General features: G+C 54.4%; 2 protein-coding genes across 3 annotated transcripts in view; both read right to left on the bottom strand.

The window, feature by feature from the left end:
• The window catches only part of ADD2 (adducin 2), a 72,775-nt gene extending 68,323 nt beyond the window's left edge, over positions 1-4,452 (bottom strand). Inside the window, exon 1 of one of the 2 annotated variants that reach the window (XM_053269368.1) lies at positions 3,720-4,452. The gene's annotated coding sequence lies outside the window, so the exon portion shown is untranslated. Of the gene's footprint in view, positions 1-2,777; positions 2,797-3,719 lie in introns of those variants that run through there. The other variant, XM_053269371.1, reaches the window with a different exon arrangement.
• A 4,599-nt stretch (positions 4,453-9,051) lies between these two features.
• Positions 9,052-15,095, bottom strand: FIGLA (folliculogenesis specific bHLH transcription factor). Its single transcript, XM_053270212.1, has 4 exons — positions 15,001-15,095; positions 12,986-13,219; positions 10,024-10,176; positions 9,052-9,288 (listed from the first exon to the last, which is right to left on the bottom strand). Exons 2-4 carry the CDS (start codon positions 13,208-13,210, stop codon positions 9,052-9,054), a joined length of 615 nt encoding a protein of 204 aa, XP_053126187.1. The 5' UTR covers positions 13,211-13,219; positions 15,001-15,095.
• Positions 15,096-15,844: the final 749 nt, after the last annotated feature.

Raw genomic sequence — 15,844 nt, 5'->3', positions numbered from 1 at the left:
ATAAGCAAAGGCAAGACAACTGCAATGTTCTGCACATTTACTTCTGAGCAAGTCCAGCTGTTAGACTCGGTGGACTTATTTCTTCACAAATGACAGAATATAGGGCAGAGTTTAACCAGTGACAGGTAATGAGAGACAGACAGACAGACTCTGCTGGTCTGGCGGGTTCTCAGACCTTTCCACCTGATGAATTACATTTCTGATCAGAGGTGCACCTCGGTGATTTTGGAGCCTGGACCTAAAGGCCTTCGGAGGCCTCCCTCCCCTGCGGACTAAGCATCATCATGCTCCGCCAGGCGACCACACCACCCAGGACAGTCTAAAGAGGATTTGGGGGGCCCTGGGGGCAGTGCTGGATTAACCTAGTAGCAAAAGTAGCACATGCTATGGGCCCCGCATTTTCGAGGGCCCCGCACTCAATGTTTACAAGCTGTCTGGTGAAATGGGCATCTCACCGTATTCTCACGCTCTGGCAATGCTGCTGTTTACATGCCGGGGTAGCTGCATGCTGCCTGTGGTGGGTTCTGCGTGTGTGCAGGCGTGCGCTGGTTGGCTCCTTGCTGTGTCGTGTGCCGGCGTGCTGTCCTTTGTGCTCTCTCCCACGCTCCCAAGCCGCTGGAGGGTGCGCCTCTGCAGTGAGCCTGTGACATGGGGAGTGCGACTCCAGGGCTGGACACGGTCAGATATCAGTGAGTGTCCATTAATTAGTGTCACTTTGTGACTTGCGAGTAGTGTGATTGTGTGCCATGTATAAATGCCCGCTTTGAGGGGGGAAGAGAAAATACACGTGCAAACTCATCATGGTGTTCTTCCTCGAGCATGACTGAAGTAGTATGTAATCATTACGGACGTCATTAATGACATGATACAGGTAAATAATTTCGTTCAAATTGAATTACTTTACTATGCAAGTAAATAACTTATGTTTTAATATTTATGCGCATTCTTAAAATTTAGGGCCCCTTTGTAACATATGCTACAGGCCCCGCACTAGCTTAATCTGGCCCTGCCTGGGGGCTGTAGAGGCTCTGGACTTGGGCCCCAAAGTCCAGGGGTAGGAGCACCTCTGTTTCCGATTCCTCAACAGTTTGATCTTCTCAAGGCAACAAGGAGCCTTGTAGGATCTTAAATGCAGGTGCATTTATTGCAGCAAAAGCAGGCTGCCCTTTGGAAGTTTTCATCAAGGCTTTATTTATTTATTTTTATTTATTTTACATTTTATATCCTGCTCTTCCTCCAAGGAGCCCAGAACAGTGTACTACATACTTAGGTTCCTCTTCACAACAACCCTGTGAAGTAGGTTAGGCTGAGAGAGAAGTGACTGGCCCAGAGTCACCCAGCAAGTCTCATGGCTGAATGGGGATTTGAACTCGGGTCTCCCCGGTCCTAGTCCAGCACTCTAACCACTACACCATGCTGGCTATTCTCCTGCATTAAAAAGACCCAGGAGACCAAGATGCTTCAAGGAGATTATATGTTGGAAATTCAGATTGTACTACAAGCTGCCTTACACTGAGTCAGACTCTTGGTCCATCTAGCTCAATATTGTCTACCCAGACTGGCAGCAGCTTCTCCAAGGTTCCAGGCAGGAGTCTCCGTCCCTCCCCCCCCCCCACCTAGAGGTGCTGCCAGAGAAAGAACCTGGGGCCTTCTGCGTGCAAAGCAGGGGCTCCATCACTGAACGACAGTCCCCTCCCCTAAGGCGAATATCTTACAGCACTCCTAGGTAGTATCTTATCCCAATGCAAACCAACCAGGGCGAATCCTGCTGCTTAGCAGAGGGGGCCCTTCATGCTCACGACCCGAGGACAGCACCAAACTTACACATACAAAGGAGAAGGTGGTGCTGGGCTCCTTTAACCAAGTGTATTCTCCCCTCCCCCCCCCACAAACTCAAAAGCAATTTTGAAACCCCCAAGTTGGAGACTAAAATCACAGAACTGAAAGTCAGATCTAAATATCTATAGACTTGGCTTAGGCCTCAAGCAGACAAACTACAATGACAACAAGTAACTGCCTCCTTTGCTCGCAACTCATGTGAACACAGGAAGCTGCCACCTACAGAGTCAGACCTTGGCTCCATCTCACCCATTATTGCCTACTCTGACTGGCAGCAGCCCCCCCCCTCAGGTCTTGGGCACACGTTCTGCTATCCTGCTACCCTTAATGAACACAGGAAGCTGCCTCCTACAGAGTCAGACCCTTGGTCCATCTAGCTGTACACTGACTGGCAGCCCCCACCACGGCCCCCAGGTTCCAAGCAGGAATCTCTCCCAGCCCTACCTGGAGGTGCTGCCGGGGAGGGAACCTGGGACCCCCTGCCTGCAAAGCAGATGCTCTGCCACTGAACGATGGCTCCATTCCCAGATGTGGCTGGACTACAACTGATGGACCCAGTCTGAGAACCCCTGACCTAAGAGGAATCTCTTACACAGAGTCACCCATCCCAATGCAAACCAAAGCAAACCCTGCTTAGCAGATAGGGCCATTCATGCCGGCCAGCAAGCAGCTCACCGCCCCAACTGGAGACGCCCCGAACTGAACCTAGGAGCTTTGGCATGCAACGCGGGTGTGCTCTCTCCCGCTGTCAACACGCAGATTGGAAGTTCCTCGGGGCAGTGGCCTCTGGCTCTGTCTGCCTTGCTCCTTCCTATGACTCTGCTGCCAAATGCCCCGGACGGCGCTCCACCCCCAGCCATTCTTACTGCCACACGGGAGCGGCGGGAGATGCGCCCGGCGGCGCAGGGCAGAGGAAGGAAAGGGAAGCGCATCCTCACCCCCGGGGAGAAAAAGCCAGCTCTGGATGTCCGCAGCCAGCAGGGAGAGTGACTCGCAGCCCCTCCTCGACGGGCGGGGGGGCGAGAAGCAGGGATGCGAAGAAGCAGGGCGAGCCGGGGCTGCGGTGGTCCCGAGGGTCCCGGAGGAGGAGGAGGAGGAGGAGGATGGGCCAGAGAGAAAGGCGGCGGCGGCGGCGACAATAGCAAAGGATGAATATTCAGGAGAAGGAGCGGGGGGGCGGGGGGAGGGCGAGCCACCGGTGTGGCCAAGGAGGAGCTCCGAGTCCGAGACGCTGCCCTCCACTCACCCCCCCCCCCCCCCACACACACACCGCAGCCCAGGAAGAAGCGCAAGCCAAGCCGATGAACTGGCCAACAACATGGCCCGTCTAGAGCTGATGGACGGGACCACCGAGACCAACCCGTCACGTTGCATCTCAGCAAAACGCGCCCCCCCCCCCGCCCACGCTTTCGTCTACTTCAAGGAGCCCAAAACAGCCCCCCCCCGCTCGCTGCTGCCTAGGAAACGGGACCGGAGCGCCGCCGCCGCATCTCGAGGGCATCGCGGCTCCCGGCGCAGCAGGCTTTCCTCGGTCGGGGAGGAGGCAGGGAGGCGAGGCGAGGCGAGAGAGGGGCAGAGCGCCGCCGCCCGCTCCTCGAAGCCGGCGCCTGAGCAGTGGCCAGAAGCTGCAGCCCTCGGCAGGGCGGGGGGCGGCGGCTGCTTTTTCGCCATTGCAAACGGCAGCACAGTCAGGGTCTCTCACACACACACGACAAACCCCCCCCCACCCCGCCCGCATCGGCAAGGGCGTCTAAACCCACAGCAACTCCCCGCTGCTGCCGTTCAAGAGCTCAGCCCCATCCCCGCCGTGGCGGCGCCAACGCAGCCGAGAGGACAGGCAGGGCTGCTGCTCCTGCTCCTCCCGGGAGGAATCCGCTCACCTGGGTGGGCTCTCCCGAGACTGCAGCCGGGCAAGCCGAGGAGGAGCATCGGAGCGCAGAGCCCCCTTTCCTGCCAGAGGCGAGGCGGTGGCGGCGGCCTCCGTCGCAGCAGGCGGCACCTTCGTTCCGGCCAGGGGCGGGCAGCCGGCTGGCGAGGCTCCAGCAAGCGGCTCGCCTCACAGCAGCACCTCCCTGGCGCGGCGGCTCGCTGGCCGTCCACTGCAGCAGTCACACGCCGAGCAGGCAGCGGCAGCAGCAGGCAATTTCGCTCGCCATCTCGCCACAGCAGCAGCAGCGCCCAGACGAGCCGCTCGCATCGTCGCCGCCGCCGCCGCGCCACGCCTCTCTGGTGCCCACTCCTCCTCCTCCTCCTTCTTCTCCGCACCTAGAGAGGGGAGAAATCAGCGCCGGACCGAGAACTGCTGCTGCTGCTGCTGCTCCCAGCAGGGCGGGCGGGAGGCGCAGCCGCGGAGGAGGCTCCGTCCCTGGCGCTCGCTCCCGCGCTCGCTCGCCCCCTCTGCGCGTCAGCAAGCAGCCACCTTCCGAGAGCGAGGGGGGGGGGGGGCGGCCGAAACCCGCTGCCGGTGACAAAAGGGCGACTCCCACCCTGCCTCCTGCGCCCTCGCAGCGCCCCCCTCTGGCAGGCGAGCCCAAGCGCAGGAGCGCGGCCCCTGCTCAGCAAGCGCGGCGGCGGCGGTTGCTGCTGCAGCTGCAGCGAGCGAAAGTGACGCAACGGTCCGTCTTCGTTACGGCCTCCTTTATCCAATCGCCGCCCACACCACCACGCAGGGCCCCGCGATGCGGCTCGCCCGTGGGCGCCTCTGGCCAGGTGGCAGCCGGGAGGCTCTCTCCAGAGGGGACGGCGGTCGGTGCTGCTGCCAGCAGCCACCGCCCCAATCCTGTCAGGGACTGTGCCGCTGGCGGAGAGGTGCTTGCCCCCCCCCCCGCCCCCAGGGAAGGGTCCAATGCTGACTTCACTTCGGGGCGGCAGCTCATGGAAGGATGCTTTGCATCGCCGGAGCTGTGAGTTAGAGGAGAGTTTTGGCCATTTACTACTACTACTAGTAGTAGTAGTAGTACCACCACCGTGCATTGAGTACCCAGGGCGATTTGCAATCATAGAATCAAGGAGTGGGGAAAGGATGTGCCTCAAGGAGCTTACAATTGAATTGGCACCAGCAGAAGCAGCAATGATAACAGAAGATGGAGAGCTGCAAATATAGATACCCACAGAGAGAATGGCTTCCCGCGGGTGATAATTTTCACTTGATTTTCCATGCTTGGATACTTGTGAAAGCTAACCACACACTGTGTTATAACAAAGGCCTGTTAAGTGTTGCACTGGATAAGATGCTGCCTGAGAGGCAGTGTTGTGATGTTGCATCACAAACAGCCAAGACCATTGTGTAGCATATTAAGTAACAGACATTTTTGCTGTGAGTCGATACAACTCAGAACTGGGTTGTTATCAGGCTGCTGAGCACTGATAAGTCCCCATTGGGAGCACCATGTTTGCTTCTCAGAGCCACTGTTCAGAAAAGGGAAAAGTCAGCACCAAAGTGGCTTCTAGGAATTTCAGTGCAGCAGCATACACTCCAACATTCAGAGACATGGGAACATGCTTGTAGCACCCCAGATCTAATGCTTGGGGTCACTGCCCGAGTGCCCATCACTATCAGTTGCACACAATATACTCCTGATGCAGCTGCAGTGTGCACTAAATAACAACAATACATGTCCAGCCGGCCTCTCCTCCAAAGAGCAAAGGGTGACACACACACACACGGGTCTCCCTCTGCAGTGTTTCCCTCCCAACAGGCCTGCAAGGTAGGCTGGGCAGAGAGGCAGCAGCTGGCACAGCCACCCAGAGTCCAACCTGCTGCAAACCACTCAGAGACCACCTATCAGGAGATCCCGACCAGCCTATCCCCGATTTAAGGGCTGCCTGAATGAAGGCAGGGGGCTTGCATGGTCTGTTGGTGATCAAATAAGCCGCAAGAGATTTAGAGTTCCGTCGGAACGGAGATGCCGCTCAAAGGTCTGGAAGAGAGAGGTTTGCCAGTACTGAAGTAGGCTGTGGGGAAGTAAAATTCACGATGGAGTTACGAAGGCCGACTGACTCCCCTGTTGTTGCCAGGGAGGATTCCAAGGGGTTGGGGTGTTGCCTCCTCCCCAATTTTTCTTGCTCCCTGCATCCACCAGATTGGAACTTGACTGCAGTGTCCGACAATACCGCCATGGCTCTATAGCTTGGATTCGTTATTTTAAAAGGCCCCCATTTAATGAAGCCTCATCCATTCACTCCTCTACCCCAGAAGCAGAAGCCAACACAGCCAGGCAGGCAGGCGACTCCTCCAGCCCCCCAGCAGCCCGGCCAGCCCCTTCGCTTCCTTCCTGGCCAGGAAGGGGGCCCTGGGTGGGTGCAGGCTCATCTCCCCTGCAGATTTCAGCTGGCCTGATGCTGACCTCTTTCTCCATCCCAGTCTAGATGGGCTTGGCCAGGAAGGGGAAACTAGGTGCAAGGTGTGGCCAAACCCAAAGACAGCATTTTCTAAGAGGAATCTGGTCCATTTTCTGAATAAGTTTGAAAATGTCAAGCTCCTCTCATTAATGAGGAAAATAAATCCTCATAGAGATATGGTAATTAATGCTTAGCCAAATCCTCGCTCCCCTAATATGACATCCTCTGCTACCCCTTTGCTTCCTCAGGCTGGTGGTTCTAGAGCTGCCTCTGTTTCTTCTACGGCACCATCAGCATACATGGTACTTTGCAGACTCTAAGAGGACAGGTCCCTGCCGCAAAGAGCTTACAATCTAAAATTTGACACAAGGGAGATGACGGAGGCAGGGGATGGGGAGACAGGATCCAATAGGGAAAGAACATGGATTTGTTTCAGTAAAAAAAGGATAGGTCTCTGCCCTGCGGGGCTTACAGTCTATACTTTCACACTAGCAGGAGGAGAGGAGTCCTGTTCTGCTAGAACAGAGTCCTTGGGCTACATACAAGGTGACCTTGCAGGGCACAGAGCTGCAAGGGCACAGCCGGCCACGTCCCCTGCAAATTCTGCAGCGGCAGCCAATATGACCCTCTTACAGAAGAGGCAGAACTGAATAGCCCGGGCCTGCTGACAGCAGGACTCTGAGTTGGGAAGGACACAGATCGCCTCTGCTGCCCTCATGAGCTACAGCCATTTGCCATCATCTGGGAGAAGGAAAGCTGGCCAGGACGGTGGCCATGAGCTGGATCACAGCCGCTGTTTCTATGCCCGCCCTTCTCCCAGCAACACTGGAAAAGGCCCCTGGATTCTGGCTGCCGGAAGTGCCAGCAGTCCCCAAAGGGGCAGTTTGGGAGGGGCACACACCAGCCCCAGCACCCCTGCGCAGGGAAATGGCTCTTCTGTTCCCAATGAAGGTTGGCCCAGCGATCAAACTTTACTGGTGCAACACAGGAACTCCCAGCGAGGCGGCTTTATTATCTTTTAAGCAAAAGAAGCACAATTTTAAAAGAAAAAGAGAACCTTTGCTTGACTCCAAGTGCTCATCCCTGGAGAGAAGATCTGCCACCCATCCGTAACTGGATCCTGGAAGAGAGGGTGGTTACAGGCCAGGAGTCCCAGCTGTCTGCTTAGCAGCCTCAGAGCTACCCATGTCCGTCACCACATTTCTGTATTCCTACCATGCTCCGTATTTATGTCCTGCTAACCCTAACAAAACATCAAACTCCCTCCTTTGTCAATACAGTTTGAAAAGTAGTTGAGCTTTCCCACAAAAACTCAGCGACCTTTGAATGGAATTTTAGAAGCGATATGAAGGGTTGTGCTGTAAACGTTGCATTTTGCTTTCTACCCTGCTCACACACTGGAGGCAGGACCAATTCCAGATTTTGTGGTTATATGAAGCCGCCTGACATGGCGCCAGACCACTGGCCCACCCAGTCCAGTATGGTTTGCTTTGACAAACAGCAGCTCTGCAGCCAGGGTGAGATTCTGCTCACCGGAGACGCCAGGGATCGAACCCAGAACTTTCTGCGTGCAAAGCTGCAGCTCTGCCTCTGAGATACAGCCTCTCCCCAAGTAAGGGGAGCTGTGAGCCCCAGCCAAAGCCCTGGCTGCTGTGGGCCCTCTGCCCGAAAAGACAGACAACCAAAGGTACTCAGTGGCTGGGTTCAGACAGAACACAAAGCCATGGTTCACCTTCCATCTGAACCAAAGGCTGCCCACAAACCAGAGTCTGAAGCCAACACAATGAAGCTGGTTTGCCAACCACAGTGTGTGCTAACTGCAGTTTCCTGTCATGTCTGAATTAACAGCCCATGGCAAGTCTGGGCCACCAGCCGCTGCACCACCAGAGAGCTAGAGGGGAACTTGGGAAGCTGGGAAGAAAAGCAGACGAGCCGCTGGAAACTGGTTTGCCTGTTGCACATCCAGAGGTTCAAACCAGGGTGTAGGTTCTTCTGAACCATGGTTAACACCACCATGGTTTCATGTTATGCCTAAACTCAGCCACACTCTCTAATAAAAGAGGAAAGAAAGAGACACACAAGACCCTGGGCTTGACCTGTTGGACTGGCTGCCTGGTCCTTTGGGGCTGTGCACCCTCAAGAAAGGCCAGCTCTAGGTGGGGACACCTGAGGGCATCAAGGGACCCTGCCTGCATGTACAGACTCCTCTGCCTACCACAGTCTCCAGTCCTGGGAACAGCTCAGGCAGCGCAGGCTCTGGGTTCAGGTTCCGCCAACTCCCACAGCAGCCCCAATGCTGCAGCTGCCCACCGCCTGCAAAGGAGCCAGCAAGCCAGCCCAGGAAGGAAGCAGCTGGCCGGCTGTAGTTCAGATGGGCCTCAGCAGCAGCCGGCTTAAGGCTCGATACTCCCATTGCTTCAATCATGCATGGATCTACATGCACTTAAAAAAAAAAAAGATTCAAGTGTTGTTTTGGCATGGGATCGGGGGGGGGGGGGCTGCTTTGCCAGCCTTCGGCAGCAGAAAGGGGAGCGCCACCTCTGCTTCCCACCCTGAAAAACTCAGCTCAAGATCTTTTCCTAACTGGAGAGGAAAGAGTGAAAGCACAATTTTGCCCCCCGCCAAAGCCTCTACAAGGGGAGGAAACTTATGCTGCTGCTCCCGACGCACCTCTTGAATTGTGTCAGAATCTGAGGATGCAGATTTGGACTTCCACTTTCCTTTGGACACAAAATTAAGTTACTAGTCCTCACTGCCATGCATGTAACAGCTTCTGAGACAGCAGGGCAGTTGACATACCAAGAGGGAAATCTCTTTCCCATCAGGCATGGAGTTAAAAACATGTGCAAGTGCTGGAAAGGAGCTTACCAGTTATCCGTTTTTGTGAAATTCGACAATCCCCATGTAGGCGGGTAGGACGGTCTCCTCCCAGGCGTACACAGGGGCCCCCTCCGCCACCTCATCTGTCCACACGGTTGCAACATCAGTCTCGGTCTTAATATAGCAGTCGGTGCTCTGTGGGAGGGTATTTCTCAACGGACACCTCTCTAGAGTTTCTGGCACTGAGGCAGGCCCAGGGGGTGGATGGCCGGCTGGATCTTCCAGCTTCTAGAAGCGGACAGGAAACTGGGCAGTGAATCCAACAGCCATGCCTGAACTGAATGCCTCCACACATTTGCTATCATTTCATTTCATTTTTAATGGTGTTATTTCATTATTATAAATTATTTGATCTAAAATATTTATACCTTGTCCCTCCAGCACACTACTACTCAGGGTGGCTCACACATTGGTAAAATAGATACAATATACAACAATTTAAAAACTGATAAAAGCTAAAAGACCAGGCTAAAACCCCATTTTAAAGTTAGGTAAAGTGTGCCGACTCGTGTGCCGTCGAGTCGGTGTCGACTCCTGGCAACCCCAGAGCCCTGTGGTTGTCTTGGGTAGAATACAGGAGGGGTTTGCCTTTGCCATCTCCTGCGCAGTATGAGATGAGGCCTTTCAGCACCTTCCTATATCGCTGCTGCCCGATAGAGGTGTTTCCCATAGTCTGGGAAACATACCCAGGGATTTGAACCCGCAACCTCATGCTTGCTAGGCAAGTCATTTCCCTGCTGTGCTAAAAGTTACAGTAACAAATAAAAACCTCAAAGGTTAAAAGACCTACCAGATACAAGCAGCAGATGGGGCTTGTTGGTGGGGGCTGTGACCACCCGATATAAGCACCACCCAAAGTACTGCTCAGGGTGGAAAGGATTCCCAGATGGAAGGAAGCTTTAAGACATTGGTTTTCAAACTAATGTGGGACCAACATGGAAGGAAGCTGGTTTTCGCTCCTACCTGAAGTCCTCCTGTTTCTTCCAAAATCAAGCGTAGCAGGCGAATGTATTCAGCTGTTGCTTTCAGCATATCGACCTTGCTAGGCTTCCGGTCTTTGGGAATCAGTGGCACGAGAGCCTTGAGCTTGGAAAAGCCACTGTTCAAGTTCCTTATCTGTTTGTTAAACAAAGGGAAAGCAGGCGATTCAAGTCAAGAGCCTCACATTTCCTGAGAACCTCAGTCAGGATGGAAGAACAGACCCCTTTGCACTTGCTTTCCACAACTCATCCTGAGAGCAGAACCCCAGCTGAGCCTTAGATCCATCCATACTGACCTAGTCCTTGTTCACTTCTGCTGCTTGCTAATGGCACACTAATCTGGATGAGGAGGAGGAGGGTTTACATGGAAGGTTCTGCCTTTGGGTAGGCAAGGACTGGTCTCCAGTAGCACTTCTGGGCTGACAACTGTTTGGAGAGTCCAGCTCAGTGGTGACAGACAGAGGCCCCTTTCAGATGCAGCCACAAACCCAGCTGTGTTGTATAACTATGAGCCTCCTCATGAACTCCCTTTCCCCTTCCCTTCCCTTCCCCACATGCAAGGGAAGGAAAATGGAAGCTTCAGTTTGCTAGAAACAGTTTCCTGTTGCATCCCTCCCAAATCGGGAGGCTGGTTTGTTCAAACCCCAGGAAACAAGCCGGGGGAGGTGGTGTCAAACTGGGATCTGCTCGTGGTTTGAGATCTTTGCCTGTTATGCAGTGGTGGTTTGAACAAACTTCAGTTTCCTGAGTTCAGATGCAGCAGGAAACTGCGACTTGTTACACATTGTGAAAGGGGGCTTTAAACCTCCATTCTTCATGTACAAAAGTATGTGTGTGTTGGGTGGGAGAACAGGCAAAAAAATAACTAAATGAGGGCAGTCGATTACAGCTTTAGCCAAGCCCACCACGCCCTTGCAGAACTCCTGCGTGGACTTTGTGCAAGAGAGTCTCTTGGGGGATAATCCTCCCCGCCATGTATCCCAGGGGTCAGATTACAGCCCACTGCCACCCTTCCTGGCTTCCAGGACCTGCCGCCTGAGGAGGTAGCTGCCCGCTTGGCCTCATGGCAGGGCCACCTCAGAGGTAGCCTCTGCAGGGCCACCAGAGAAATAAGGATTAAACACATTTAAAAGACTGAAGACTGAACTCTTTCAGAAGCCCCCAAATCCAGATTTGCGACGTGCTTCAGAATACCGAAGAAACCTTGCTACTGTTGTGCAAGTATTTACATGATGTCATGGTTACTAGCCAGTCATCCCTCTGTGAGGAAGGCAGCTTGTTAATAGCCTAGAAGGGTCAGCTGATGGGACCTGCTTCTTGGGAGATGGCCTCTCGATACCAGAGGCATCTTTTCAGCATTCTGAGGGAGAGAGTCATCCGATCCTGGCAAACTGACCTCGCTCCCGAGACTACTAAATCCGAGACAGATAGATCTGGAACAAAAAGTGTTGCTAAGAGTGAATCTGCCTACTTTCACTATAACCTTAACTGATGATGGTCATCTTCACAAGTTAGCCTGGCTCAGTCATGTGTCTGCCATCTTGAACTGGGGTGGATGACATCATCCCAAACTCCACTGTTGGGAGGTGCCTCTCTGTGTCCCTACAACTAGTCCAAATTGGTCCAGGCATTGCAAAGTTTATAGGGACCTCCCCCACTCACCCACAGAGCTGGGTTTTCTTATAACCTTAAGGGACATAGGCTAAAAAACAGCAGTTTGCAAGAGATGCTGCCAAAGATTTCTCTCTCTGATGACCTGATGTGGGGTAGCATCCACTAGCAGAGACATAAGTGGGATGACCCCAGGAACAGCAACCCCAGTTTTCAGCTAGCTTCCCTCTGCAACGCGGAGCTCTGTCCTTTCTTCAGAAGGAGGCAGCTGACACATTTCCAGCCTCTGACCGTGACAAAGTTTACCAGGTTATCTAAAGTCAACACAGAGTGGCGTTGGTTCTCCGATAAGGACTCTCTTCAAAAGCATTAGAGCTCATTTATTGCTGTTTCCCGACAGCATTCCCCGAAGGATTCACGGTGCAGGAATCCTTCCAGCTCAGGGGAAGAGCCCCTGCTTGTGATCATGCAGAAGGAGGTCCCTGGGTCAAAGCAAGGCAGCTCCAGGCAGGGCCAAGGGCCCTCCGAAGCCCCAGAGGGCCACGGCCAGCTGCCATCAAGCAGAACATCGGGGGGGGGGGGGCCAGGCTGGGGCACACCTGTGGGGAGAATTCTGCACAAGGCCGCTGCAGCGGCCAGCCACCCCTCACCTCCTGGGCCCAGGCAAGAGGCACAAGTGTCCCAGCAAAGCTCTGACTGGCCCCACGGCAGCAAGGGCCACCCAGCTATGGGAAGGGGAGAAAAGCTGCCCCCCTTCTCAAGCCCTTGGACCAGAAGCTGGTCTCTCATCTCATGCCACGCAGCTGCACAGCCTGCAAGAACCCCGGGGTCTTATGTCAACATGGGAAGCTGCCTTCCGAGTCAGACTCTGGGGCTGTCCATCTGGTATCGGCTGCACTGGTTGGCAGCAACTCTAGAACAGTCGAAGGAGAAGGGCCTTTCCTAGAGAGGCCAAGGCTTGGGCCAGAGACCTCCTGCTGCTGCAAAGCCTCGGCCCTGCCCCTGAGCGGTGGAGGCAGCAGCAGCCCCACGCCCTGCGGGGAACATGAGGAACTCAGAGCACTTGGACATTCCGCATCTTTTAGGCAACCAGAGGGCAGGATGTGAGCAAGCACCTTTCCCGGTCCACGCAGCACCCAATTCATAGAGTCTCATCCAACCTGAACGTGGGTTTTCTTTTGACTTGGGAACCAGACACGGCTAGTATGGAGCCCAAGCCCGTGCAGGCTGACTCGGAAGGAAGCCCCACCACTGGGTCCAGTGAGATAGTGGCCACTTCCCCCTGCGCAAGCCTGCTTGGGGGGGCTGCAGCCTCAGGGCCCTGGCCTGCTTACCCTCTCTCTCTCTTTGGCGTTGGCCGCCCGTCTTCGCCCCAGCACCTGCTCCCGGTTCTCCGTGGGGAAGTAGTGCCCAGCAGGTTTCCTCTTCATGCGGGTGATGGGCGCCATAAAGGGCAGGGGGCCAAATTGCTCACCCAGTACATCTCCCAGGACTTCGGGCGGAGGGGTCGGGAAGAGGGGCCACTGCTGGGCTTCTGCCCCATGGCGTTCTTTAGTCATCCTTGCTTCCTAGAGACCACAAAGCAGCACCTGATCAGCAGGGACAAGACAGTGAATGGAGAAGGTGGCCCAAGGCAGCTAGAATCTGTCCCACAGCCGTCTAGGGCTGGGAAGACCCAGTGCTTGGGTCCCCTCCAGATGCTGTTGGGCAACAACTCCCATCATCCTCAGCCCAACACCACCAGAGGCAGCCCCATTCTCCTGTGGTAGCCCTCTTCGCTTTTAAGACTATGGCCTGGCTCACACAACCATTCAAATCTAGAATTAATGTGGGTTACCAGCATTAGTGCGATTGTGAGAACTCGTGCCAAAAAGGGAATCTCAGATTCATCTCAGGCCATAAAACACCTTGACGTGGATTCACACAATTGCACAGATGTCAGCAACCCACATTAACCCTAGATTCAAACAGCTGTGTGAACCAGGCCCAGGTGTTTTGAGGCTGGTTTATCTGCTCCAAGGCTTATAATTCCATCATTTAGCCACTGGTTTTGGCAATCAAGGTAAGGTGTGAGAAACGGAAGACTGCAGTGCCTCTCTGTGTTCCCTTAAAATAAGCTTTGCTGAACTGAAGCTGCTAGCAGGGCTCCTTATCAGACCTTAGCTTCTTAGCCAAGGAGTGCAGCTTTGAAACCCACAGCTTGGGTTGGTTTTGTTCAGCTTTCCATAGGCAATGTCTGAAGGAACACTTGCTGGGCATCCCGAGGGTCTTACTTTAGAATCAACTTCAGGTTTCAGAGGCCCCTCCGCAAACTATCCTCCAGGGACCTTTGCAGGGACCCCTCCAGAGAATTGTTCTCCCCTTCCCCTGCAGAGAAAGCAGGTGATGGACACAGAGGTGGTGGTCTCAGAGACTCAAGGGGGATAGTAGATTCAGGGCAGGCAAAGCAGGAAAGCGTTTCTTCCCACAAGACTCACTTCAGGCTAGCCAGCCATCTGCTGGAGATGCTTGAACTCCAAACTGTCTGCATTAAGCAGGGGGGTGGGCTAGAGATGACCCACGAGAAGCTTCCCAACTCTAGGCATCCGAGTGATGGGCACACCTTATGATGACACTTCTTTTGGAGATTGCACGGATTAATGGGGAAAAGATTCAGTAGCAGCTATTAACTGAAATAGCCAAGTGGAGCCTCCATGTGTAGAGATAGTCTCTCTGAATACCAGCTACTCAGAATAAACAATGAGGAAACACCGTACTCTTCATACCCCCTTTCCAGGAAGCATGCAGTCAGCCAGTGATGGAAACACGGACCCTTCTTGGTCAGAGAGTCAGTAGAGGTCTTTTGACAGAGGTCAGGGAAATGGCCTGCAAGTATGGCGGTGGCGGAGCGGGGGAGGGGAGTTTCACCCAGAGACAAAAGTTTGGGGTGGTGTACAAATTGGATTGATTAAATAAGTAAATGAACAGACCTGCCTGCTGGGGGAGGGGCAGGGTGGGAAATACAAACCACCCCACCAGATGTTAGCAGCTGCTACTCTTACCAATGTTTACAAACCACTTTCCAACAAAAGTTCTCAGAGCAGCTGCCATAGAAAAAGAAGAATTGCTCAAGCTGGCTGCCTGTCCCCAAAGGGCTCACAATGGAAAAAGAAACCCCAGACCAGCCACAGCCACTGGAGGGATGCTGTGCTGGGGCTGGAGAGGAACGGTTGCTCTCCCCCTGCGAAATCTCAGAGCATCTCCGCTTGAAGAGGCGCTGCCTCTGGGCCTGCTTAGCAGGAGTGCAGGAGCAGCACTAGCATTCCAGCAGGCCGCCTCACCTGGGAGCTGGGGGTGGGGTGCGCATTACCTTCACAGAGGCCAGGCCAACCTGCTGGGGCCTCTCGCCCAGCTCCCTGGACCTGAGCACAGCAGGGCAGCCCAGCTGCCTCCAGGGCTGCCTTGATGACTCCTCCAAAGCTCTGCAAGCAGGGAGGGGAGAAGCCACACCTGTGCCCTTCGGTGGGGCTACTGCTGTTAAAGGCACAGGAGAGAGACGCCTCCTCCGAGAGCCAGCCACGGCCGGGCTGCCTTGACCACCATGGCCAGAGCCCAACGCAGAACCCAAAGGTAGGGCTCCCTTGACCACCATGGCCCAAGCCAGCCACCCCCCCCCCCCGCCTAGAGCCATTGCTGTGGAGAATTCCTGCCTCGGCTGCTTCTCTGCTTCAGGGGTGGGAAAAGCAGCACCTGTTGGCCTCTCTCTTGCTTCAAAGGACGGGGGGGGGGGGGCTCTAGGCTGCCCGAAAGCCCTCCCGTAGTCTACCAAAGACCACCACAGGGCTCGGTGGTGGCCAGGACGCCAACTCCACGGCCCAACTGTACCTTTCCTTTGCCTCAGGCCTTGGGTTGTCATTTATTCATGACTCTCTTTAAAGAAAAATTCCTACCATATTTACTTGAATGGAAGACGTCTCTAAATTTAAAACCACCCCCTTAAAAACCCAGGTTAAATACAGATTCTCCCTGTATTTACCTGAAAGGAAGGGGACTCTGAGTTGAAGATGATGCCCCAGTTTCTAACATCAGAGAACTTGGGGAAAGTCATCTTGGATTCTGGTTAATATGGTGGTGGTGGTGGTTTTTACTGCACATTACAGGTGATAGATAGATGGTGTCAGGATGGTCAAGCTTAGTCAAAAACCATAGTCTCT

Source organism: Hemicordylus capensis, chromosome 8 (assembly GCF_027244095.1).
Source record: "Hemicordylus capensis ecotype Gifberg chromosome 8, rHemCap1.1.pri, whole genome shotgun sequence".
Lineage (NCBI taxonomy): Eukaryota > Metazoa > Chordata > Lepidosauria > Squamata > Cordylidae > Hemicordylus > Hemicordylus capensis.
The sequence above is the reverse complement of the archived record's forward strand: the minus strand, read 5'-3'. Positions and strand labels throughout refer to the sequence as shown.